Source organism: Ictidomys tridecemlineatus, chromosome 12, assembly GCF_052094955.1.
Source record: "Ictidomys tridecemlineatus isolate mIctTri1 chromosome 12, mIctTri1.hap1, whole genome shotgun sequence".
NCBI lineage: Eukaryota > Metazoa > Chordata > Mammalia > Rodentia > Sciuridae > Ictidomys > Ictidomys tridecemlineatus.
The window spans coordinates 33,199,026-33,225,829 of NC_135488.1; the positions used below are offsets into that span (position 1 = coordinate 33,199,026).

Here is a 26,804-nt window from a genome sequence, read left to right on the forward strand (position 1 = left end):
GAGGAAAGTGTGAGGATTGGCCAAAACAAGAAGGAACCAAAAGGCACAGGACAGTGTAATATGGTGTCGCGGATGGAGGCTGGAGAAAGGACATCACCCCAGTGCATGTGTCTCCTGGGTGAGATGATGGTCACAGGGGAGCTGGGTGTGGAAGTGTGCGGAGCCTATGGTCTTTCCATTCATTTGCAAATCTCAAACTGTTCTGAAAATTAAAATTATTGCCATGGGAAAGAACGGGTGTGGCTTCTGTCTGTCAGAGGCTCTGAGAGGAGCTGTCTGCTGCATGCACAGCCTGGTTCACGTTTGCTGGGCACCTTCAAGGCTGTGTCTGTGGGCTGCCATGGAGCAGGGGCATATATGAGTGAGGGATGTATGGACCGGGCTGTATCCTTTGAGTGGCCTTCAACCAGATTGGTCCCCATCCTGAGAGGTCTTGGCTCTCATGTTTCTGGATTCATGTTGCCACTTCCTACATGAGTTTGGGCTCCAGGCATCAGTGGGGTTGTGTGTTTCTTCCTGCACATCTGTGGAGACAGCTGCTCTGTCTATAATGCCTTCTACTAGGAACTTCTGTCTTGGGGATGGGGATGGAGGCACCTCTGGGCCACAGGTATCTTTGGGGATGGTTCTTCCTCTCTCTTCCTTTTAGGACCTGGCTGCTGCCCAGAGGACAGCAGTAGATTCAGACCTTTGATTTGTTGTGCGGAGCTGTGGGAACCCTTGGCGATGGCCTGTGTTTCTGTGACCTTAGCAGAGTCTGATACACAGTGTTTGTATGTGAGAAGAAGTGCCCTCATAAGGCCAGAAGCTCTTCACCTGGGAGGGAGCCAGGTGCCCACTTCAGGCTCTTTAGGTTTGGAGCTGTAGTTTCTGGGCAGGTGGGTGCTTAGCGTCATGCCCGCAGGAGCGGGAGCCCCCGGGCACATGTTCTTAACATGTTCTTGGACCCCATGGCCTATGTCTTCAATGGCTGTACAATGCTTTTTTGTAATGTAATCTTAGATTGCCTCTGATTTTTTTCATACTCCTGCTAATGTGAGCAATGTCCTTGACTTGGCTCTGAGTCAGTTTTTAGGGTGGAATTGCTGAGTTCAAGGTGTGAACACTTTCAGGACACTTGGCCAGGGTCGCCAACCTAGTTTTCAGGACAGCACCTGTGGCTTCTCCCTCCCACAGATGTGGTGTGTGGCCCTAGTGTTCCGCAGCATTGTACCCTTGCCATTGTGGGTGAAAAATAGGTTTTATTGAATCTTTCCTCTGTGTTTTCTGTCAATCATCTTTTCTGTTGAAAGTTTGCTTTTTTTCTCCCTAATTTTCTATTTAGGCATTAGTGATTTTCTCACTGATTTGTAAGAGATTTTTTATATATTAGTGGCATATCTTTCCCCCAGTTTGTCTCTTGGCTTTTATTTCTTGATGAAGTTTTGGGACACCTGGTGCTTCACGTTGCTGCATGTGTTGCTGCTTTTCCTTCATATTCTCCTGTGCTTGGAGTTGCCCATGGCCTTGAGAGCTGTTGAAGATTCACCTGTTTTCTTTTGGCTCTGATCCAGGATTTCAGCCAGCACAAGGGCCGCGCAACCTGGCCTGGTCCCCGGATCCTGAGGTGACACCTGGGCCCATGTGGGACTTTTGACCTGTGGCACTGCAGTTATCTGGCTTGTACAGGTGGTGGTGGGGGTGATAGTGCCTGCCACAGGTGGCTAACTGTTCAGTGCCGTGCTCTGCCTGGTGGTGGGTATGGCACTCTTTCTGCCCTCTGCACCCCTTTTTTTAGGTGCTCAGGGAAGAAGTAGCTTCCTCAGTTAGCCAGATGTTCCACCAGTTACCCTTCTTTTTCTTTCTGGTTGCTGGCATTGGGGCCAGTTTATGTGTTGCCACCAAGTGAGGGTTGGGAGGGGCCTTGGTTTCTCACTGTCTCCTGGCAGCTAGCATGGCCTTCCAGGGACTGTTTGGGGTTGTCACCACAGTGACACCATGACTTTAAGGGAGACTAAGTAGTCTTGATGTATTGATTCTGACCGCCTCCTTCCATCACAACTCCTTCCCAGAGTCCAGGCAGGGGTCCGTGTCACTCCTTGTACTTATTGTGGTTATGTCATGATGGCAGTGACAGCAGTAACTCTAGGAGCACATGCTGTGTTGTGGAAGTCTCTAGAAGTCCCTGCACGTTCATTCCACTCTTATCTTGGGCAACATGATTTTTACTGTGTCTTAGGAGCTTGTCCAGGAGGCATGTTTGCAGGTGTATGGCTGGATTCCCATCTCCAGTGTCCAGCCCACTGCAGGAGGAGGCAAGTCTACAAATAGGCAGGGTCAGGGTCACTACAGGTAAAAGCAAATCAGGTATCTGCAAAGTCAGATTTACATAGTAGTTACCTAAGGGGCAGATCCTTGACTTTATGGAAAGCTCTGGTCTGTGACTTCTTTAAGTGACCAGGCCATATCCTGCGTTTATTGCTCTTTGAGTTGGTGGCAGTTCTGGGTCTGTAGCTTTGCATGCCCTATTTGCCAGCTGAAGGAGGCCCCTGAACTTGGATTTGCAGTGCTGCTTTCCCCGTTTGTAGCAGTAAAAGAATGTAGAGATGTTCTGCAGATCCCTTCCGGGGCCTGGAAGCAGCTCTTTCACAATCTACCTGAGCTCTCTGCTGGTGGAGTGTGTGACTTAGGTTCCTCCAGGTGGACTTCTTAGCTGCCCTTCTGCCCTCCTCAGCAGGAGTCTGGGCCTGAGCCATCCAGTGGGCGGATCTTCCTGTGGGGTGTTTCCAGCCTGGTTTTCCCTTGCTCCACCTCCCCTTTATTTCAGCGTCTTTACACAACGCCAGACAGCCGGAGCAGGCGGTGGGGCTGCTTGCGTGTGCACCACCAGCTCTTCTTGCTCTCATTGCTGCTATGGTTCTTCTGGAACCTGCCTCCACACTTCACAGCAGTTGAGCAGAGACCCTGGGTCTTGTTGTTGTTTTGGGTACTGGGATTGAACCCAGGGGTGCTTAACCACCGAGCACAGCCCCAGCCACTTTTTACATTTTATTTAAAGGCAGGGTCCCACTGAGTTGCCTAGGGCCTCACTAAGTTTCTGAGTCTGGCTTGGACTCATGATCCTCCTGCTTCAGCCTCCAGAGCTGCTAGGATTGCAGTCCTGCACCACTGTGCCTGGCTGAGACTCTGGTTTTCTTACCAAGGAACGCACGAGTCACCTTGTCCTTCCTGCACTTCTCTGTGATGGATTTTGTTTTTCTCTCTAAATAAAGACTCAGCCATTTTAGGGTAGAGCAGCTGTGTCCTGTGACGGGGGCACAATCCTTCTCATGCTAATTTCTTGCCCCATCAATAAGCAACAGGCCAAAGAAAGTCAGGCCAAAGCATCCCCTCCCTGAGCTGTGAGCTGGACAGGGGCAGTGGGCCCAGGCCTCACTGGGGTGCCTGTTCTTTTGAGAATGAGCACTTGCAGTTGGTCAGAGCAGATGGTTTTGCTGTGTGTCCCCTGAGACCTGGAGTTTGTGCAGCTTTAGTGGTTACGGTTGCCCTGTAGGCAACTGTATGCTGTCCCATAGTCAGTGGGTGTTTGCACTTAGAGCTGGGATGTGACTTTGGTTTGTTAAGCCCTTTACCATCAGGGTGTTCATCCGGCCTTTTAGTGTGACACTAAGAGCTATGGCTGCTGCTCACATAGTATATGGCCCTGCAGCTGATTCTTGATGACCCTGGGGACATAACTTCCTCTGAGGTGGTTCTGAAGCCTGACTGACTGATTGTTTTGTTCATTTTCAGTCCAGTCAGTATTTGCTAAGCATTTGTTATGTCCTGGGCCCTGATCTGGGGGCTGGGTGTGCAGCAGGTGGAACGTGAGGGGAGTGATGCTAAAGTGGTGGGGTGTGAGCCGTGGTTCCCCCCATGAAGCAGCCATTTCAGTATTGTGGTGTTCCAACACTGAGCTGAGTAGGCCCAGTCCAGCCAGCCCAGTCTCTGCCTTGCTGGTGTGGAAACAGGCCTAGAGAGGCCACAGCATCTGTCCGAGGCTGGTAGAGCTGACTGTGAGCCAGGGCTTCAACTCTGTTCAGTAGATTGGGCCTTATCCCCAACCCTTCTTTCTGTGTCCTGCCAAATAAATGGTGCTTAAATAATACTACCCTAGGCCTGTGGTTCCTGCTGACATTCTGTGTTCTCCTTACCTTTGTGGTGGGGACACACTGCACAGACCACGTGTGGGCTGTGTCTTCCTTCCCCTGAGGACCCTACACAGGCAGCCGGGCCATTGGTGAGGCTTCCCTTCAGGGTGGCCTTGGCACCTCCCTGGCTGTTCTCGTTGCTCCAAGAACGCCAACTCAAATGTAGCACCCATGTCATCATCTATGCAGGGATGAGGAACTGCTGTTAGGAACGCTCTGCTGGCTCAGGGTGGGTGCTGGGACTACATTATACAACTAACATAAATGAAATGGAATTTGTAATAGAGCAGTGTGAAGTCTAACTAAAATTGCTTCGGGAAATCTCAATTGATTCCCACTCCTTCCTACAATAGGTGTTGTAGAGCTTTTTATCGGGAGGTTGAAATTGCGAGACTGTGGCTTGCTGGCGAGAAGCACAGAGCAGCATGCTCATCCTTCTGCCCCTCCAGCTAAACTCGGGAGGCGGCGGGGTGGTGGGAGGGCAGAGCAGGTGAGCAGTGACTCACCGTGCTGGGGGCGAGTGCTCTCTGCACTGGGTTGCCTGGCGAGGTAGAGGGCAGGGGAGCGGAACAGGGCCTGGAGAAGACCTTGACCCTCATGGTGAGTGGCCGTGTTGGCCTCCTGCTTCCTCAGGGGAGTGCTTGTGTCGGGCAGGTGTAGCTACAGGAGAGTGTGCTTACTGCTTGACTGACGTGTTTTGGAGTTTGGTCACCCAGCAAATGGAGCTCAGCCCTCAGTACACTTGGCTTATTGGCCAGATAAGATCATCTTGTAATGAGACTTAAGGAAATTAAGGGAATGTAATAAAAATAGAAGGAGGTGTTAGAGCACGGTGGGAGTGTCATTGAGTATTTATCAAGGTTGCCAATTGTGGATGCAGGGCAGCGGACACAGCAGAGGGCTAGAATGTGACCCAGGAGCCCTGCAGCTGTTCCCCCACCAATCTCTGAGGACAGTCTTTCAGAACATAGTGAATGATGCCTGTTACCACGAACCAGTTCATTAGGCATGGCTAAAGTTTCTCGTAGTTCTCACCTTCCCCAACCCGGGTGATGTCTGATTTGTCTCAGAAACATTTTCATCAAGCGCAGTTGACAGCGTTCACCACTTTAAAAGGGTTGAGCGGCCTCGTGTGGGAAACCCAGCTCTTCCAGAATGCACCCTACCAAGGCTGGCCCAGACCTTGTTTATATAAAGTCTCTAATTGGTCTAAGCAAGTGGTGTGTTAATTCTAAATTAGTCTTATCTACTTATAAAAGAAGCGAAGCAAGAAATGCATTGGTAACACTTTGTTCGCACTTTGTTCAAGTTACTCTACAGAAATTAATAGAATTGCATTCTGCTGAAATTATCCTCTTCGTCAGCCATCATCAATGGAACTGTTCTTACCCAATTAACTGCAGTTAATGAGCTTTGACAGCTCTGAACACTTGTGTCACCACAGAGTTGTTTGTACCCGTGTCCACCCTGCATCATCAGGGGACTGTCCCTCTGCCTGCTGTTTAGCTTCTGATGAGATGGTTGGTGTGTGGAGGAGCCATTGTCTCTTACCAAGTCTAATGTTTCTGTATCCCTCTCTTCTGTTTGGAGGACTGTGCAGACAAGACTGGGTTTACACAGACATCTCTGGCGAGAAATTTGGACCAGTTGTACAAATTGTTATTTGCTCCCATGTATCCCTCCCAGATTCCGTGTGCTGGAAAGCCCTACACTAGCGAGCCAGTGTTCTTGGGACTCGGCAGGAGGTGGTGCCTGTGCCAGGCCCCAGTGCCACAGCTGAACTGGGGGACACACTTGTCTGCCCTCGGATTCTGTATTCTCTTCTGCTTCATCTTTCCTTGTCTCTTTCCTTCATGTCATGTAATCACAGCCTCTAGATTAATTTTTCTAGATTATACTCCTTGTCCAGAAACCTCTTGGTTTCAAATGTTTGCATTCTGGGGTCATGTGCTGCCCTGCACTTCCAGTGTCTCCTTAGCCCTCCCTGGATGGGCATGCTCAAGTGGAGCCATGTGCTCTGTCCTTCAGGCTCTGGGACCATGGCTCTTGGGCAGGTGGTCAAACAGGCTTACTGTAGGCTGCAGATGTGACTGGGTAGCCATCATGTTTCAGAAATCATGGATTATTATTTTTTTTTTTAAAGTTTCTTTTCAGCTGCCTTTGGCGTCCAACACACATTTTCTCAGTACATGTCGTGTGCTGTGGTGTCAGTGCATCTCAGGTCCCCTCCAGGACCAAAAAATAAAGCATTGCTCACACCTGGTGACTCCCGCCACCCCCAGGTTCAACACCACCGTTAGCGGTATCCACTTTTAAATGGACTTATGCAGCATGTAGTATTTTGTATTAGGCTTCTTTGTTCACAGTTAAGTGGCTGTGCAGTTGTCTTGTTTGTGTTGGCATGAGTGTACCACACTTTATCTTTTCCTCCTGCATTTTCCAGCACTTGTGACTAATGCCACTGTGAGCATTCTGCACTCGTGCAGGTGCATATGGATTTCTATCTGGTATCCAGAGTGTGGCTGCTCTATTGGAGGATGTGTTATATGCTCACCCTATGTGTTAGTCAGATTTTCATCATTGTGACAAAATAACTGAGAAAATCAACTTAAGGAAAGATTTATGTTGTCTCATGGTTTTGGAGATTTCAGCTATGGTTAGCTGACTCCGTGCTGTGGGCCCATGCTGAGATAGAGCATGGTGGCAGAGAGGGTGTGGTGGAGCAGAGCTGCTCACTTCGTGGCAGCTGGGAAGCACAAGAGGCCAGCTTAGCTGTCACACTCACCATTAGAGATCATGGTGTGTATAATATGTATAGAAAGGAAATCTGTCCTATCACTGGGGGAGTCTCTATTTTTCATTGGCTAAGAGCGTTGTTTTGTTGTTTTCATTGTAAATAGATATTGAATTTTAATCAAATGCTTTTTCTGCAGATATCAAGATATGATCATATGATTTTTCTTCTTTGTTCTGTTAGTGAGAATTGAAATTAAGTGACTCTCAAATGTTGCAAGAAACCTATTCTAGGAATGAGCATGTGGGGTCTGTGCATGGTGCTTTGTGTGCAGTGCTGCATTGGTTTGCTGGTGAGTTAACGGAGGATCTTATATCTGTGAGCATTGGGGAGTTTCATCTTTATCACTTGTCCTGTCAGGCTTTGGTGTCATGGTCTCTTAGGCCTGAGGAGTTGGAAACTCTCATAGTGGCCTGCCAAGGATGGTATTATTTTCTCTTAAAGAATGCATAAAAGAAGGCTTCTGGGTCTGGGGTTTTCTTATTGGGGAGATTTTAAATTTGGGGTTTAATTTTTAATAGCTTTGAAACTTCAGATAATCTTTTACGTTTTCTAAGATAGTCCATTTTATCTGAAGTTTTCAAGTTTACTTGTGTCAAGTTTTTCATTTTATGTTGAAATATTTATATGATGCATAGTTATATCATCTTTCTTACTCTTATTATTTATTTTTCTTGATTGCTATCACCAGTTGCTTTTCAATTTTATTAGTTTTTTTGAACTAATCCACTTTGGGCTATATTGGTTCTCTTTTGCATATGTTCTATTACATTAATTTCTCTTATATGTTATTTCCTTCTGTCTTTGGGTTTCATTTGTCATTGTTCCAGTTTTTCGAGTTGTACATGTAGATAATTTGTTCTTATCCTTTCTTCTAACATGTATTTAAGGTTATAAATTTAGTTGCATACTCTATGTTTTAATATGGTGTTTTTTCCTAGTGTTAGTCAGTATTCCTTCACTATAATGAATACCTGAGATATTCAACTTAGTTTTATTTTGTCTCACAGTTTTGGAGGTTCCACTTCATAATCAATGGGCCCTGTGGCTTTGGGCCCCTGGTGGAGTAGCATGTCATGTCAAAAGAGTGAGGTGGAGCTGAACTCTCACCTTGTGGTCCAGAGACAAAAGAGGGGTTGAGGATGGGGCTGAGGTTCCACTGTCCCCTCAAGGGTGCACCCCCAGTGACCTAACTTCCTTCTATTGGGCTGTATCTCCTTGAGATTCTACTACCTCCTAGAAGCACCACTGCTGGTGACCAAGCCTTCAACACTTGGGCCTTTGAAAACTTGTAAGATCCAAACTGTGGATCAAAATATTTATCCATTTCCATTCTGGTTTTATCTCAACCAATGGATTACTCAGAAATAAATTTCTTAATTTCCAACCATTTGGTGATTTTTTAAAAGCTATCTTATTATTGATTTCTAGCTTCCTTGTGCTCAGTTTATACACTGAATGGCATCAGTCCTTTAAAAATTATCAGGCTAGCTGGTACGACGGTGCATGCCTGTAATCCCAGCAGCTTGGGAGGCTGAGGCAGGAGGATCACAAGTTCAAAGCCAACCTCAGCCAAAGTGAGGTGCTAAGCAACTCAGTGAGACCCTGTCTCTGAATAAAATACAAAATAAAGTTGGAGATGTGGGTCAGTGGTTGAGTGCCCCTGAATTCAATCCCTGCCCCCCTCAAAAAATTACCGGGCTATACCTTATGACCCCAATATTAGTCAATTTTTATAAACTACCCATGCACACTTAAAAATAACATGTATTCTGTGTTTGTTGAGTGCACTATTCTCTAAATGTCTGTGCCCATTGTTAATTGTTCTATTCAAGTTTTCTTTATCCTTTATAAAGTTTTCTTATGGTTCCTGAGAGAATTATATTGAAATTTCCATCATGATTGTATGTTTACCTATTTCCCTTTTTAATTTTCCCAATTATTGAGTGTATGTTTGGATGCTGTTTTATTAGGCACATACAAATTGAAAAACATTGTCTTCCTAGTGAATTTAGCCTTTTATTATTATGAAATATCCTTTATGGATTCTTTTAATCATTAAATCTCCTTTGTGGATTTATCAGCTTCTGTTTTTTAAATCATTTGCACCTCTTGCTTTTTCAGCTTTCATTCTGAAACTTTCTTCATTGTTTCATTATAAATGTTTCTCTTATGTACATGGTAAAGATAGATTTTGTGGTTTTCTTTCAGTCTGAAAATCTTTATTTTTTTTTTAGTTGAAGTATTTATTTTGGTTGCCCTTAATGTAATGAAACATTTGCATTTAAATCATACTTCTTATAGTTGCTTTTGTCAGTGTTCTTTTTCTTTTCTTTTTGTGTCTTGGAGAATAAAAAAAATTTTTTTTTCTTAACATTTTGTCCTCCTCATTATCTTGGTAACTATGTAGCTTTTATATAGTTTTTTAGTAGTTACACTGGTGATTATAAGATAGACTCTTTATTTATCAAAGTCTGGTAAAGGTTAGCTCATCCATCTCTTCCCAACGAGCCAGGCTCCTAAAAGCTCTTGATTCTGCTTACCTTTACCTGACCTGTAGGCTGTTACTTCAGGGTATGGTGCACACATGTTTGGAGGTTTGAAAAGATATTGTTTTTACTTCCATTTATCTTCATTTTAGTTTTACACTTGTGTCAGTATTAACATCCTGTGTTACTGTGGTACATTTGTTACAATTGATGAACTAGTATTGATAGATAACTTATTACTAACTAAAGTCCATAGTTTATAGTAACATTTACTCTGTGTTATATAGTTCTTTGGTGTCTTTTCCTTTGTTCATTTTTTTATCTTTTTTTTTTTTTTTTAACAAGACAGGATCTTACTGTGTTGCCCAGGAGGTAGTCTCAAACTCCTGGGCTCTGATGATCCTCCTGCCTCATCCTCCCAGGTAGCTGGGATTACAGTGTGCATCACTGTGCCTGGTTAGTTATGTAGGTTTTGACAGGTGCTTGTTGTGCATCTGCCTAACAGTATCATGCAGAATAGTTTGCTCTTTTCTGAATAGATTATAGTGAATTGGTATCGTTTCTCACTTAAATATTTGGTCGAACTCATCAGGAAAACCATGTGGGTCTGGTGTTTTCTTTTTGGGTAGATTATTAATTACTGATTTATTTGCTTTAATAGATACAGGCTGTTCTGTCTTACTGAACCCATGGTTGGAGTAGCCCCCAAAATAGCAGCAGGAGAGTTTCTACAAGGCATAGCCCCAAACCATCCCTAGATCAGGCCACTTGACATTCTAAAGGAAGAAGCCTTCAATACCAGGCAGGTCAGTGCAAAGCATTCATTAGTGGAAAGGCATAAAGTGGGGTCTGCAGCTTCCTTGTGACAGACAGCAAGAGGTTGGACTGTGGAGTTTACTGGGGGGTGGTAAGGGATTTGGCCCAGAATTGGGGCTGGTTTCTACATGTTCAGCAGCACGTTTAATCTTTCTGTGTTTTGGTCAACAACCTTAACACATTGGTTAGTGCTTGCTTGGTTTCAAGTCTGCAGGGCAGATGAGCATTAGGATGGAGGCAGTGGGGAGTCCTGTGAGCCTCTCCAGAGGCCGATGCTCATGATTTTTCTTCCTCTTGTGAGTTTTGGTAATTTGTATCTTTCAGGGAGTCAGTCCCTTTCATGTGACTTAGCAAATTTCTAGGTATAGAGTTGTTCGCGATATCCTTTTATTATCCTGTCATTTTACAAAGGATTCAGTAACAGCCTCTTCTCTCCATGTTAGTAATCTGTCTGTTCTTTCTCCCTCTTGATTAACCTAACTAGAGGTTTATTCACTTCACTGACCTTTTTGAAGAACCGAATTTTATTTGGGTTTTGTTGTATTCTCTCTGGATTTTCTGTTTTCCATTTCCCTTAACTTCTGTTCTGATTTTCATTGTTTTCTTTTCTTCTGTTTGCTTTAGGCTTAACATTGTTCTTCTTTGTGTCATTTCCTACCTGGAAGCTTGGATGATTGATTTTAGATCTTTGTTTCTAAATTAGGCACTTGGTGCTATGAATTTCCCTCTGAGCCCTGCTTTTGCTGCATTCCACAAAATTTTGAAAAATTGTATGTTCATTTTCTTATTCAAAGTCATGATTGAATTTCTCTTGAGACTTATGTTGACCCATGTGCAATTAGAAGTAGATTAATTTCCAGATATTTTGGGACTTTCTGGCTCTCTTTGTCATTTATTTCCAGTACAAATGCAATGTGATCTGAGAACTTACTTTATGTGACTTGTCCTCTTTTGTATTTGTTCAAGTGGTGTTTTATGTTCCTGTATGTGATCTGTCTTGTGAACATTTTGTGTGAGTTTGAGAGGCACATGTGTTCTGCTATTGGCAGATGAAGACAATTAGACTCAGGTGACTGATGGTGCTGGTTAATTGGGCTGTGTCCTTAATGATTCTCTCTGTGGATCTGCCTATTTCTGTTAGAGGTGTCAGAATCTGCAGTACCGATTGAAGCCCCATAAGGAGGGCAGCTATGCTCTTGTAATGTCAGTAAACATCTGGATTTGTGCATATAGGTTTGTTGCTTTGCTCTTTATTCTTATCTCTGAGATATGATCATTTCTCTCATTTAGAAATATGTCCTTTTTTGGCTGGGGATGTGGCTCAAGTGGTAATGCGCCAGCCTGGCATGTGCGGGGCGCTGGGTTCGATCCTTAGCACCATATAAAAATAAAATAAAAATGTTGTGTCCACCGAAAACTGAAAAATAAATATTAAAAAATTCTCTCTCTCTCTTTCAAAAAAAAAAAGAAAGAAAGAAAAGAAATATGTCCTTTCTGTTTTTGTCTGGCAAGTCTTGTTGGTGGTAAGTGTTGACCTCTTTTCCTCTCAGCACATACACCCGCCCACGTGTCTATCCTTCCTGCACTTGCCTCTGGGACCCACATGGCTCCCAGCCTTGTTCTAACCTGTCAAGGTGTGCCAATTTCCCGTCCTGACTATTTGCACTTGTGGTGGCTTCTCAATATGAAGTTGGCTATGGTTTATCGATTCTGGAAGGTTCTCAACCGTTATACCTTGATGACTGCCTCTCTCCTGTCTCCTCTCCTCTTTCTGTGATTTTGGTGAGAGACATTTTAGACTTTGTTTTTCTACCTTGTATTTCTCTCAGCACCTTCATATTTTCTGTATTTGTCTTTTCCTATTCTTTCTGGATTATTCTTTAGATTTATCTTTCAGTTTACTAAGTGTCTCTTCAGCCACATCTAAACTGCTGATTTACTTCCTACATTTAAGTGTTTAAGCATTCTGTTTTAATTTTGTTTGGCTCTTCTTTTTGGTTATAATCATTTTTATTTGCTTATTTGTTATTAACTTACTAATAATTTAAATTCCTTTATTGACCTAAACATATTAGGTATACTTATTTTCTGATTATTCTAGTACACTGTGGGTTTCTTTCTCCTAAATTTTGTATTGTTGGTTCATTTTCATTAACATTTTGTGAATTTATACACACATACACACACACGTTTTAGTTGTAGTTGGACCCAATACCTTCATTTTATTTATTTATTTTTATGTGTTGCTGAGGATCGAACCCAGTGCCTTGCACATGCTAAGCGAATGCTCTGCCACTGAGCTACAGCCTCAGCCCTTACATTTTGTGAATTTTGATGATAATTTTATACACTTAGGACTTTGTCCTTGGGGTTTATTCGCTTCAAGGAGTGAGTCATTGCTGTCTAGTAAGGACCTGTGTTAGTTCCTATTTGTGTTTGGTCTTAGACACTGCATGTGTTTTCTTCCTGGGGTTATTTGCTTGTAGGTTTTATGAGTGTAGCCTTGTAGTCCACAAATTCTCAGCACTAGAATTTTATGTTTTTCCCACCTATACAGCCTCTAGGCTAACATGTGTGCATATACCATTGACAGTATGGTGGTCTGTTTAGATACAAGCTTGCCCATTGTGGATAGTGGCTTCTCTGTCCAGGTTCCTTCATCTGATTGTCTATGTTGCTCAGGCACCACACTTCCTTCCTTTCCCTATCTGCAGGCCCAGGCTCCACACTCAGTGTCATGCTGCATACAGGGCCTTGTGTGAAATCTCCCTAGGAAGCTTCCTGCTTGGCCCAGGGCTCCTACCAGCCTGGAGATTATGGGCCAGTCTGTGTGATGTGGGTGCTTGTTGCTTGCTTGGGGCAGAGTCTGCCCAGCATCTTTGCACAGTGAGGCTTGTGGAGTATGCAAGGCCTATTCTATGGGCTCAGGAGTGGACAGCCTGTCTCACAGAAATGGGCAGTGCAGACATCATGATGAAGGCTTTGATGAGTCTTGTCACTTCTGATGTCTGCTGTCAGGGTTAGGAACACTGTGGAAGGCAGATCTTCTGACCCTGTAAATAAGTTTTGCTTCTGCTTAATGAGTCCTTTTCCAAGTATGATTTCTAGTTCCCAGTGAGTGCCAGAGGAAGCAGACAGACATAGGTGCCCCAGGAAGTTCTCCTAGGACCGAGCCTGCCTAGGCTTGGTCCTTGTGCTGCACATGTTTGTCTGGGGCCTGGGTCAGAACCCTGGCATCCACAGGCCAAAGGGCAGACTGGTGTGGATCAGAGAGGAAGCCTCTTAAGCACTAGCGCGGCACCTCCTCTGCAGCTGCCCACCTCCTCTTGGGTGTGCGTCCTCCCCTCCTTCTCCTCCTTTCCAAAGCATCTAATAGTGTAAGGAAGTCCTTGGAAATGGTCCTGCTCTGTGTGGCCAAAGGGTCCTGGTGCTGGAGACCCTGAGGATCCCTGTGTACACCAAAAAGTGGGGTCTGAGGAGAGATTAGTGATAGAAAAGGAGGCCTAGGGTGGGCAGAGCGGGCAGACCTGGGTTTTTCCTTGACTCCATGAAGCTGCTGGCCAGGGTGCCATGGGGCAGGTAGGAATAGGGCTTTGCAGCTGCACTTGATCATAATTTCCTTTTCTTAAGAAAAACCTTGTGGAGGGACCAAGAATTGAGTGCAGGTAACCAAGTTGGCTGACCATGCTGAGGCTATGGTCAAATGGCCCTGAGAATGCATGGGTGGTCAGAGAAGGTAAGAGACCCAGTAGCCCTGGCAGCAGAGACCAGGGAGAAGTGAATGGAAGGGCCACTGCTTTGCCCAGAGGAGAAATCTGAGGAAGGGACCCTCTTGCATGCAAATGCCACCAGCTCAGCTCGGTCTCTCTGGGCTTACCCCTGCTTCCTGGGGACCTTCCCTGGCTCACGATCCTGGGTGGGCCCTTTCTCTCTTCAGTCACTGGTTACTTCACCATGAGGGCTCAGAAACACTTACATGCACCTGTCTCAACAGAGCACCTAGTGTCTTCTCCCCATTGGAGAAACAAACAGTGGGAGGAAGGGTCATGAGGACAGCAGTGACTCAGCACCTAGCAAGTACCAGAGCTTCATGTGCAGATACATGTGAACTCAAGGCTGGCTGGACACTTTGCCCTTTCCACTTCACGATTGAACCTCCTGAGGCACACGGAGAGCTGATTATTCTTGCCAAGGTCATAAGCAAGTTGATGTCCAGCTAGGATTTGGGCCTTGTTGGGCCTCTGTGACCTGGGAGCTAGTCCTGGGCTTGCACACTTCATGTCACTGGAGGGGTGAAGGGCTGCAGTCTGGGAAGGTGGGAAGAAGGAAGCTCTGTGACAACTGTGCCGCATGCCTCTGTTCCCATCAGCCTGAGGTGCTGCCGGCCACCTTGAATTATCTGTTTCCCAATAGACTCCCTCGTGGCTCCCCCTCCCAGACTGGGACTGTGGCTCTCGCTCTTGTCTCCTCTATGTCACTGCGCTGCCCTTCTCCAGCCCGGGCATGAAGCTTGTCTTGGTGTTCCCTGCAGGAGGCAGACTCCTCCCCAGACTTGTCCCCCAACTATCTCAGCAGGTGTGTGGCACCCCACTGCCCAGGTGACCTACTCTGGCCATCCGTGTATGTGTGGTGGATGTCTCTTCATTCCCAAGCCACTCCTCAGTGTGTTCTGGCACTAGTCTCAAGAGCTCAGTGGAAAAGGCCTCCTCTTGACTGAGGTGGCTGAGGGGTAATCACCACTGTCCCTGTTATTCTTTTGCAAGGCACACTGGGGACTGCCCACACTGTGCCCTCTGCCTGGTGTACCTTTCCCTCTATGCATCAGCTGTAGTCTACATGCTGTGGTCACCCGTGTCCACCTGGCATCTCTCTAGCACTTGGGCCATAGGTCTTTTCTGTGTTCTCTGCCAAAGGCCTGTGCTCCTTCTCCATACCTTCCCTGGCTTCTCTTCATGGAATCCATGTTTGGTGAATATATGAGCAAAAGGATAAAGGATGAACGTACTGGGTCTTCCGGTAGCAGAGGCTTCCAGCAGCCCTTGGTGGTTACACAGGTTCTCCTGGAGACCTGCACCCCAGCAGGACTTGCCAGGGTGCCATGGGGCAGCAGTAGGACCATTAGGGCTAGGAGTGTCAGCAGCATGGCTCCTACACTCTGCTGGCCACCTCTGGGTCACCCAGTTAAATTTATTATGTGCACTTATGGTCACACAGATATGCACACATGTGACATGTGCTATCTTCAAAGAAGCCCACCTTCTCTATGTTCTGTCTTGTTCCTGTCACCTCCTAGGGACTTCCTCTTCCTACAGTCCCTCTTCCTCTGTCCCACTGGTTGCAGCTGCACAACCTGAGTGGGGGAACCCTCCCCAGGTCCTTGGTTGGCCCAAATGAACCTCAAACTGCTAGGTGTGGGAGATGAGGGTCGGATTCTGTAGGGAGGAGCTAGTATTGCAGCAAGACTTTGTATACCTGTGGTAGTATACCACAGGTAGTAATGCTGTACCTGAAGGAAGGTGGTCCCATTGTATTCCTGCTGGAGGAACTTTCCGGGCCAGCCTTGAGGGAAGCAAAAGCCTAGTACCTGTGGGGGGAAGGTGGCAGCTATCTAGGATGGGCTTTGGATGTCCCCTGGGGTAGCCTAAGTGGCAGTGAAGAAGTAGGGTCAAGGAGGGTGGTTTTGTATGGAGAGATTTGCCACAGGGGGGTCCCCTGGGCAGGGCTGGGGGTGCTGGGCTCAAACTCTTCTTTGCACCCTCTACTCACCTGATCTGTCCTGGTGTATTTGTTTCTGTGATGGTGTCAGCCCGTGGGTTTCTCTTTGATCTCCCTGAGCCCATAGTTCCCTGCCTCCCAGGACTCTCAGTTCCACCCAGGAGCATGGCTGACCAGCTCCTACACCCCTGCTTGCTGCTCTTTGTCCTATGGTGGTAGTCTATGCCCCCTGCTGGCCTCACTGCCTGGTCTGTGCTCAGATAAATTTATTTTAACTGGGAAGCTCAGACACCCATGAGCAGTAAGTGGATGCCTAGGGCCATGGACAAGTGATTCTGCAGTTCCATACCTCAGTTTCCTTCTAGAAAATTCCTGTCTGGCCTTGACCTTGAAATTCTTTTCCAGCTTTATGATTTTCTTTACCATTGGGCACTTTACTCCCTTAGCTTCCTTCTTGAAGGGGACTCAGGACTAGGATGGCCTCTGGCTGGTCACCACAGGCATAGAAAGCACTCACATCCTGTGGTTGGTTTAGGGGTCTCCAAAGGCACAAAGCCCCTGGTCCTCCACTGGCTTCTTCAAAGGTGAGCCTGTCTCCCAGCTTTCTCTTCGAATTGCCATTAATTAATGGGGTGACAAACCAACTCCATTGCTCACAGACAGGACCGTTCTGTACCCAGGAGAAGCACTCAGTGGAAAACATTGTTTTGTTTTGTACTTCTCCAGCAAGTCTTTAAGGCTTCTGTCAGCACAGCCTGGGCGCCTGTTTGTGCAGCGATTAATCGTCTGTGTTTGCTCAATTGGAAACGAAGCAAACTTTACCACAAGTGGAATCAGTCATTAAAAAGTCGTTACCAAATCACACCAGCACAGTGCCTGCTCTTCTGCTAATGACAAAACAATTTCTTGAAAAGGTACAAACAACAAACTTTTCACTTTACATTTTTCTTCTTTGCCAGCCATTGCTAGCCTGGAGATGTAATAGAAGAGAGCCATAGTGAAGGGCAGCATTTTTGAGATTTATTGGTCAATAAAGGAGACAATTGTAGTTTGTTTATGAAAGGAGATCCCCCGCCCCAGCCTCGAGCGGCATCGACACTCTGGTAATGATAACTCGGGTAACCAGCTTGAGACGATAAAAGTCAATGGGAAGATATAGGATTTCAATAAAATTATGACACTCCATAAACCTTCCCGTGGAAACAAATTTTCCCCGGATATGTGACCAGTTCCAGTTGGATTTGTAACTTTAATTTCTCACTTATTGAATTTTTTTGTCATCAACTAATTACAGAGTCCACACTGGGGTGACAACTGTGTCCCTTGCCAGTGAATGCAGAGTGCCTAGACACAGCAGCCCAAGGCTCTGAGGGCCCATCATCTCAGGAAGGAGAAGGCAGGATTTCCTACACCCCAACATGCTGCCTGTCTTTCTCACAAAGGAGGGACCTGTGTTCCTGCTGGAGGTGGCTGAGCCATGGGCCTGGCCTCTCCTGGGGACATGGTTGGGCAGCAGCCTGTGGAAGTACACACTGAGAGAATGCTACCTGCATGGGGACCTTGGTGGTCATGAAGACCTGTTTCTGTGTGGAGGTCTTGTTCCCCTGGAGGTCTGAGAGAGCAGGTCTCCATCAGGGCCATGAATTGCCCTTTGAGCCAGGGCTGGGTGGGAGGGAGGGAGCTGCTGGCCAGGGCACAGAGGGAGGTGATGAGGGGCTAGTCTGACCTTGGCCTCTGCTCCTTTCCCTGGATTCATGTGTTGGGTAGGGGCATGTGCCAGTAAGTGTGTAAACCTGCTTCCTCACTTCTTAACTGCTAGTGTTCACCAACATTGATACAATTCTATCCTTTCATGAGCACCAAGCATTTACAGGGCAGTTCTCTGGACACTTTGTTCACAACAGTGTTGAGTTACATAGCTATCCTTCATGTCTCCATCTTACTGGGAAGGATCTGAGACTTGAGGTCAGAGCTGGGGTTTGAACCAGGGTCTCCCAGAAGCCATTACCTTCTTTGTGGCCTGTGTTGCTCCAGATTCCTCATCACTGGCCCTAGAAGTGGGCGGAGCCAAAAAGGGGGTCACTGAGCACACTAGTAAGGTCTCTGCATTGCAAGGTGGCATTGCAGCCAGACCTGCCTGCCCTGTGGAATCTGAGTCTACCTTCTGCAAGACCCCCAGGGTGTTTGCATGCACAGGTGGTCAGAGAAGCTGTACGCTGACACACCTGGGCTTCTGAACAAGGGCTCCCCTATCCCCAGTTGTGTAGTCCACTGAGTGCAGGGGGGCAGCAGGACAGATGGGAGGAGCCCCTGCCTGGTCCTGGATCTGTTGGATGGACCTTCTCCACCTAGGAATCGAGTATCTGAAGCCGGGAGAACCCCGTGGCCCTGTGGCCTTAGGTTCACATCTGACAGCCTCAGTCAAAGGAGGAGGAGGAGGCAGCTTCCTGTGAGGCATGGCCTTCCTTAGCAGTTCAGCTCCCCACCAGGCAGCATCCTCTGTCTCTGCAGGCCCCCCTGCTGGCTTAGCAAGACTTTTTCATTCAGGCATGTGTGATGGATCTTTCCAGTCTCAGGAAGGAATCAGTCTCAGTCTTGGCAGGGGAAAAGCCACCCATTTCTCCCAGGGTTCCTGACTTCCTGACTCTCACTCTGGCAGGGTATAGGTAAGCAGTGATCTTGTCTAGGCTGAGACTCCTGGCTGTGTGATCAGTCTGTTGTCTCAGGAAACTTGGGTCACTGCTTCTTGTGATTGCTATCTTGTGTCAAGAGAGGAGGCAGGTTGCTTGGCATGGCTGGTGGCCCAGTGACACTCTGGTGGCCTCAAGCATCCATGAGGAGTCATTTGCTGATGGATCCTGGCCTTGTGTTTAGAGTCAGGGTAGTTGGGCAGAGCAGAGTGTTTCTTATCCCAATAGGTTGCCAAGTATCCCTACTCGTATGGGTGCGTCCTCACCCACCAGAATGCTGGCTGATGTCCTTGCTCTGAGTGTTACTGTCTGAGATCTGGTGAGAAGTCAAAGCAAGCGGGTATTCAGCCTGACACAGGGAGAGTAAGCACTGAGACTAGGACATGCTGTTGGGATTGCTGGCCTAGGTGGTGAAAGGCCTGGGAGTTCTGAGCACCTGGGCCTCTGGGACAGGAGCTCTGGAGGTGGGCACTGTTGGCAGGTAAGCGTGAAACTGAATTCTTGAACTCTTTGAGGTGCTGCATAAGGGAGCTCCCCAGGTTCCTGTCTCCATGTTCTGCTGACCAACTGTCCTCTGTGCCCACAGGAGCGGGATGGCATGCGTACCATCCTGGGGTCCTATGACAGTGAGATGACCCAGGCTGAGTACTCACCCCAGCTGACACGGCGCGTGCGGGAGGCTGAAGACATGGTGCAGAAGGTGCATGCCCACAGTACGGAGATGGAAGTAAGTCTGAGCCATGGGTGGGTAAAGGGCCCATGTCCCCAGATGGTCATCCTCCTTGGACCAGAGACTATGGGGGAGGGTGTGGTCATGGATGGTTATATTGCATACATGGTCTGCTTTAATTTTCTTCATGGCATGAGGTAGTTGGAGGGATCCTAGATAGTCCTGTCCAGATGGCAGGTATTGTAGGATGTCAATTTGAGGGGTGGCCTTTGCTGAGTAGAGTTCCCTCTGGGGGCCTCAGAGGTAGCCCTGAGGTCTAGAGTGTGGGCTTGGATCTGTGTTTCCCATGTCCCTGGGTCAGCGGTTTCTCCTTGTGTGATTTCCCTCCAAGTCTCTGTTCTGGGATGCTAAAGGGTCCTCTGGGTAGAGGGCAGCTTCAGCCTGTGGCCTCTTTCTTCTTTCTCCTGCTGCCACCTGCATCACCTTTGGGCCCTCTTTGATGCCCCATGTCCTCTTCTAGAGGAAAATGGATGGAGGGCAGATCTGTCTTAGCATGACTCATTGGCTCCTGAGGCTTTCTGCTGATGAGTACCTGGGCTGGTCAGAGCCCTGCATGGCCTCTCTTCCCTGGACAGCTTGTATCTGCTCTGAGCTGGGATCTGCCTGATGGGCCTGAGAATGCAACATTGCATGCCTGGTCACAGCTTCCCAGCAAACCATCCCACCCTGAGGTACAAATGCCAATGTTTCCCTAGCAGAGCTGAGGAGGGGTTTGCTCCACTCCCTGGCAGGAGCAGCATAGCTCTTGTGGGCATGGGCAATGCCTCCTCTTAGGTAGGAAAACCTCCACAACCAAGTTGGCCAGCATTGCCAGCCGGCTCTGCACTTTATTTCCATCTCCAGAAGCAGGTGCTGTTGTTATCCTGATTTTCCTGAGGAGGAAGCCAAGGCCAAGAGAGGCCTGGGGGTGTGCACAGGATACTGAGCTGGTATGGGACAGTGCCAGACCTAGAGTGCAGCCACAGCACTTGCTCTGCACCACTGCACTGCCACTCCCAGAAGCTTCTGTGGTATCCTTTGGTCTTGGTGCTCACTGTCACCATGATGGGCCTGGATCCACAGTGTGATGGTGATGCAGATGAGAGGTGTTGGTGTGGCTCATCACACCATGCAGGGTGCTGTCTACATTTCTCATTTAGCCAGTGTTTGGAGATCACCTCTGATGTCCCAGCTGGACAGATGGCCAGGGTCTAGAGGGGAGAGCCAGGATTCCTGTGTGGCCACAATTGCTTCCCACTGGGCCTAGTTCCGTACAGGGGAACATTCAGCAGAGTTCCTGCCCCTTTGGAGCTCAGCTGATAGGTGAGGGAGATGTCTAATAAACAAGCTTCACCTGTTTAACAGGTTAGGGGTGCTGTGTTGGGAGAACAAGGTTCATATGAGGGAATTATCTTGGACCACCTTGATTCCCCTGGAGGCTGGCACGTCCAGGGAGATGGGGGAAGGTGGTTGGCAGGTCACCCAGTATGTGAGGAGGTACGGGGAATGCCAAGACTAGGGCTCTGGGTGTGGCAGGTGGCAAAGAGGCGCCCAGAGCTGTGCTTGTGGAGGGTGGAGCTCCTCTGGGGAGACTTGGGAAACTGGCCAGAGGAGTCATCTGGGCTCTATCCTATGGGAGGTGGGTGTGGGGTCCCAGGGTTCCTGCTCCACAGCAGGAGGCTGCAGACTGGGCTGTCCTCACATCCTTTCAGCCTCTCGCTTATTCTGAGGTCCCTGCAGGCACCCTGGGGGCCTATACTATGTCTCTGCCTGGGGTCAGCCCTCAATGGCACTCTTCAGCAGAGTGAACCACGAGTGAGAGAGACCTCTGGTTCTGTACTGACCTCCAAACCCCATTGGTTGGGAACTCATTCTGCTGCTTCAGTGTCTGTGCCTAGGAGCAGGCCCTCCATCCTTGGCTGCACAGAGTGAAGCCATCATGGACATGAGCGCGTTAATAGCTACCCTGTTACCACCCATTTGACTCCATATGAAATGCTAATGAAGAGAGATATGCAGGGACGGCTCGACATCTTCCATCATCCCTAGCATTTCTCACATTGAGAAATCCCCATCTGTGTTGGCCACATGTTCTGCACAGGTCATTATGAGCCCAGCATTTGAGCACAGCTGGTGCCATGTGTTCGAGTTCTGTGTCATGACCCAGGTTTCAATATCAGCACTCACTGACCAGATGTGCTCACTGTACTACCTGGGGCAACTTGGTGGATCTCAGCCATCGCCTGGTTCATGGGTGTGTGTCAGGAGACCCTTCTCACTTTCTATTTTGGGACATATAAGGGCAGGTTGCCCGCTTCTCCTGTGTCTCCTGAAGTTATGGGGGATTTGCCAGACAGAGAGATTAGAGGCCCAGCTGGAGTGCACTTTGACACCAGCTGTGCCTTCCAATACTGTGGGGTTCAAGGGGCCAGTCCAGGTGCAGGGTGGGGTCTGAGAGCTGCTCCCTGCTCCTTACCTGGGGTCTCTGTCATGGCTGTTTCCTTCTGCACACAGTCCCTTGGGCCCTCCAGAAGTGATCTGACCTCTCGCTAGCCTTGCTCCTCTGGACCTGGGCTTCAGCAGCCCATGGCTGTGTTGAGGTAGAGACCCACATGCAGTGCTCTGGACCTCCTCGCCCTCCTTCCAGGTCCACCAGTTACCACTTGCTGCCTAGAGTCAGTGGACATGCCACCTACTCTGCTGTTTGAGGTGGCCAAATATTCTGGCCTGGCACCTCATCTCCCTCAGGGTTCCACGTGGTAGACGGCAGCCTTCTTTTGTAGAACTGTCCCTGAGGGGGCATGCTGCTGCCTGGCAGGGGGAGAAAAGCATGGGCAGTGGCATCCCCAGCCCTTGGGAATGCAATAGTTGTTGGATTGAGTGTGAGCTGGGGGGACATACTGGATGCCCCTCTGAGTCTTGTCCAAGTACCTAGATCCACAGAGGTGGGAAACTGTGGACTTCCTGCCACCACCAGGTGGCAGCAGCTGCAGCCCTGTGGTTTGCTTCTGGGCCTGGGGCAGGTTTGAGAGCCCTCAGATGGGTCTGCTGTGGAGGAGCCCCAGGGAGGGTTTCTCCTCAACATTGTTTTTATTCTCCTGCTCAACCGGGAACACCCCCTGTGCTTTCCCAGACAGGAAGCTTGCTGGGGAGAAGGCTGCCTCTCCCCTGCCCCCACTTTTCATCTTTCCTCCCCATTGGGTCCTTCTCCCATGGACCAGACCTCTGTGGCTGTGCTGAGTCAGGTGCTGTGGAGTTCCCTGTTCAATGAGGGTACAACAGGTCAAGGTCTGCTGCTAGGCATAGGGAGTGAGGCGCCAGAGCCTGTGCTTGTGGAGGGTGAAGCTCCTCTGGGGAGACTTGGGAAACTGGACGGAGGAGTCATCTGGACTCTATTCTATGGGAGGTGTGTATGGGGTCCTAGGGTCCCAGTGAGGCTAGAGGAGGTCTCTGCCTGGCATAGCACTGCTCCTAAGAGGCACCCAACAGTTCCATCCTGGTTGCAGTTCCTCATGCAGAGCGGTTGCTCTCAGGTAATTTAGGACCAAATGAGGTGTGAGGTTTGAGAACTCCCTAACTTTCCCAAGAGATCTGCTTTCACTCACAGTGAGGTGAGGGTGGCAACACAACCTTATCCTATGGAGGATAGATTGGCTGTCTAGATTGGGGATGCTGACTGAGCAAGGGCCAGTGGAACTGGGGGACTTTCTCCCAGCCCTGGGTAACATCACAGAAGTACCTCCACACAGGGAAGCACACAGGTGGTGGCTGTTTCTCCTATAGTTTGTTAAGGGTGGTTCATTTTTATGTGGAAGCGTGGTGCTTTAGAGAAGAACTGGGGAAAGCAGGGCAAACACGGGCTCCTGCACTGTCCAGCGGCTCCCCAGGGTAGAGGCCTTGCTGCCTGGAAGCAAGAGCCAGGTCAGTAGGGGTACTTCTGATCTTGGCATTAGGTGTGGTTCCCCAGGCAGCTTCAGGTCCATAGTGCCCTCAGGGGAAGGGCCTCTTAGATGTTCTCTGTCCCCCACCCCATGTTCCAGCCTTTAGCACCAGCCCTTTGCCCTGGGAAGGCAGTGTTGCCCTGGCAGGCCCGCATCCTCCTGTTCCCACTGCAGGGCAGCCCTCCGTGAGAGGCTAGTTGGGGGCCACTGGCTGGCCACAGGAGCTTTTGAGGAAGTCCCTGGGCCCAGGCAGTTGCCCAGGGGTACCCTATGCTTGGTCCTCCTCATAGGCATGGCACAGGTTAGACTTCAGGAGAACACGGCCATGACAATGGGCACCAATAAGCACATTGACAAAGAAGAGGCAGAGCCTGGTGGGAGGTGTGGAGTCCAGTGAGAGTTGGGCTGGGCTCTGCCTGAAGTGGCCATGCCCCCACAGTTAAGGCTAGCCTCAGGGACGGGGTACCAGTCACAAGACTCAGGGTGGTGTCCACATCTCCAGCTTCCACTTACTATGAAAAGGCCTTGATGTCTTGTGAGATCTGGTGGTTGCATGGGCCTGGTGAGGAGGGCTGTGGGGCAGAGGTCTGACCTGGGTCCTCCTTCCAGCCATGGCGAGGACGATTGCTTGCTTCCCACACAGGAGAAATGGAGAACCTAGAAGGTATCTGTGGCTGGTGCAAACTGTAATAGCTGAGTCCACCCAAGGTGGGAAGCTTCCGGTCTCATGGCTCCCATATCCCATGGAACTGTCCAGTGGCCATAGCAACCCCTGCCCACTCCAGATGAGGCCGTGAGTTGTGGTCTCTCCCCACAGGGCTCTGACTTCTGAGCCACCAGTTGACTATTCTTAGTGCTGAGGCTGCTGTGGCAGAACCTCCCGGGGTGTCCGGGGCCCCATTGCCAGGGAAACTGAATAGAATCCTGGATTGGCAAGGACCAGCCAGGGGCCAGGAATAAGCCAGCTGTGAGGTTATAGGTTGCTCTTTCCTGTGACCTGCTATCAGCCCACCCACACTCTGGCCCATAGATCCAATGCCCAGCCCAGTAGGGGATCCACAGTCAGAACCTTCCCATCTCCAGCCCGGTTCTTTCTAGCGAATGGGACTCTGGGCAGGTCATCCCTGGACCATGAGCCCATTTACTGAAGTCTGCTGTCTCCTTTGTGCTGGTCCTATTAATGAAGATGTCACTTACTGAGTGTCCTGTGGGTGCCACACTGTGGCCTGCATAATCTCCTTTAACTTCTTGCCATCCATGTGGGATAGGGGTGAGCCTGTCACAGTTGAAGCCACCTAAGCAGAACTTCCTGATCCTTGCCTTGCCCTGGGGGCAACACATCGGACACACCCCAGTCCCTGTCCCAGGTCTGAGTGCTGAACCCACCATCAGTCCTGGCCCTAGGGACATGGGCACTGAGTGTAGGGCGGGACAGTGGGGCAGGTGTTTGCGCTACTTGAATCCCCTGCTCAGGTTGCACTGCTGGGCTGCAGTCCTAAGAGGCCAGCTCAACCTCACCTGGCAGTCCAGAGCAACTGGACACTGGTCTTGGTTGCAGGTGGCAGGGCTAGTGCCCTTGAAGTCTTTGGTGGGTGAGTTTTTCAATTGTTTATTGAATAGCAAAATTTCACACATTCTAAGTTCTGGAAGCCACCCATGCCTGGAGCACTTTAAAAGTTGTTCCAAGCTGCCTGTTAGGAGCTTGTTGGTCGAGGGTCCTATACTGTCGCACAGTGAGATCATGTGACCTTATGGAACCCAGAGGGCCTTCAGGGCCTCTCAAATGGGCAAACTTCACTAGTGACTGAGATTCAAGCTTCTTCTGGGGGGCAGGGAAGCTTACAAATGAGGCTTCACATCCCTCGTGGTGCTCAGTTGTCCTCAAGAGCCAGAGGGTGGCTGAGGTGCCTATGGGGACACTCCTTACAGCTGCAGGGATCTGATTGGGCATCCAGATCCACAGTCAAGAAACAGATGTGTGTACCCCCCAGTATCTTGGTCTGAGAGGTGGGCTCTGGGCATCAGGTAGAAGAGTGCCACTGGATGGTGGGGTTCAGAGGCCCTCATGGGAGTGGGGCTGCTGCTTCCCTCCACTCTCTGCCTCCGCCCCGGCCCACTCATTTCTTCTTTTGTCTCTAGGCTTCCCGTCCTCTCTACTTTTAGCTCTCATGTCTGTCTGATTGCTCTGCTCTGTCCTTCTCGTCCCACCCCATCCTTCACCCAGGCTCCTGTTTGCTTTAATTTGGGGTCAGCAGGCTTTTTGTTGGCTTGTGCCCACCAGTGTGCCCTTGGGGCCTGTGTGAGTGCTTGAGGGCACAGGGCTCATGTTCGCAGATGGGCAAGTGCAGGCTCCAAGCCTGGCAGCCACGGGGAATTCACTTCCCCTCCTCTCAGTGCTCACATAGCCTACTTAGCTTCCTCCGTCTGCTCTAATGTGGGCAAAAACATTTCAGTAAAACAAACTGGAAATGTCGAGCTGGGAGAATCCCAGTAGCCCGTCTCTGGTGAGGTTGGTGCTGTTCTGCATGGGTTTTATTTATTCCATTTATAAAACAGCTGCAGAAGTTGGTAGCAGATGTCATGAGTCCTCTGTCGATAGAGCTATAAATATAAGTTTGTGGCACCTTCATTCCACTCATCGGCCTGATCTGCGTTTCCAGTTTATTTAATTAAAACAGATTACAGTGCTGCTGGCTGTGAGGTGTGTTGTGTGGAAATATCCCAATTTCAGATTGCAGTGGAGCTGGAATAATTTCTGACTTCCAGCTTAGAAAAATCAGACCATTCCCTCTCTTCTTTTCCTCCCCATTACTTCTGTGGGGCTCAGATGGCACTGCCCTCGCAAAGGACTTTCCTTTCTCCTGAGTGTGTTTATTTACTGCTCTGCTGTGTGAAGAGCTAGAGAAGATCACACCATGAAAAGCAGGGACGAAGCATGATGGGAAACCTTGAAACGGTGAGAGGGCGAGCCAAGGAAAAAACACCTGATCTCCAGGCTGAGAGCTGTCTGTGTTTGAGCACAACTAGGAACTTGGGGACAGGTTGAAAGCACTGGTCCTCAGCACGTAGTGGAAGGCTCCAGCGCACTGGGACAGAGGCATGTGCCAGGAGGTGAGCCTCGTGGGTAAAGGAAGTCTTTCTTCCTTCCCACTGGTGGAGCGTGATTCTCCACACCGCCTTTCAGCAAGGACACCTGCTGTGCCTTAGCCAAGTTCTCACATACATTCTTTTTAATTCTAAAAACAACCCCATGAGATAGGGATGGTATGCCCATCTTATAGATGGAACAATAAGATTCTGACAGCTGAGCTCATCAGATTTTGTGGAAATTACCATTGGTTGAGTATGACATTGTTGACAGGAAGAAACATCGGAATTTGAATTCTGGTTGTGTGGCTTTAAATTCAGTCTCCCCAGCAGCAATTCTCAGACTTGGGCTTGCATCAGCATCCCTACAGGGCTGGTCAGAACACTAGACCCT

At 48.8% G+C, this 26,804-nt stretch overlaps 1 protein-coding gene across 34 annotated transcripts in view; it reads left to right on the forward strand.

Annotated features, from left to right (window-relative positions):
* LOC120890490 (mitotic spindle assembly checkpoint protein MAD1-like) overlaps positions 1 to 26,804 on the forward strand; it is a 301,557-nt gene that overhangs the window by 165,951 nt on the left and 108,802 nt on the right. For 33 of the 34 annotated variants that reach the window (XM_078028330.1, XM_078028331.1, XM_078028334.1 and 30 more), the window contains one exon: positions 19,260 to 19,400. In XM_078028330.1, the coding sequence (XP_077884456.1) occupies positions 19,260 to 19,400 (141 nt within the window). Of the gene's footprint in view, positions 1 to 16,709; positions 16,890 to 19,259; positions 19,401 to 26,804 lie in introns of those variants that run through there. The other variant, XM_078028367.1, reaches the window with a different exon arrangement.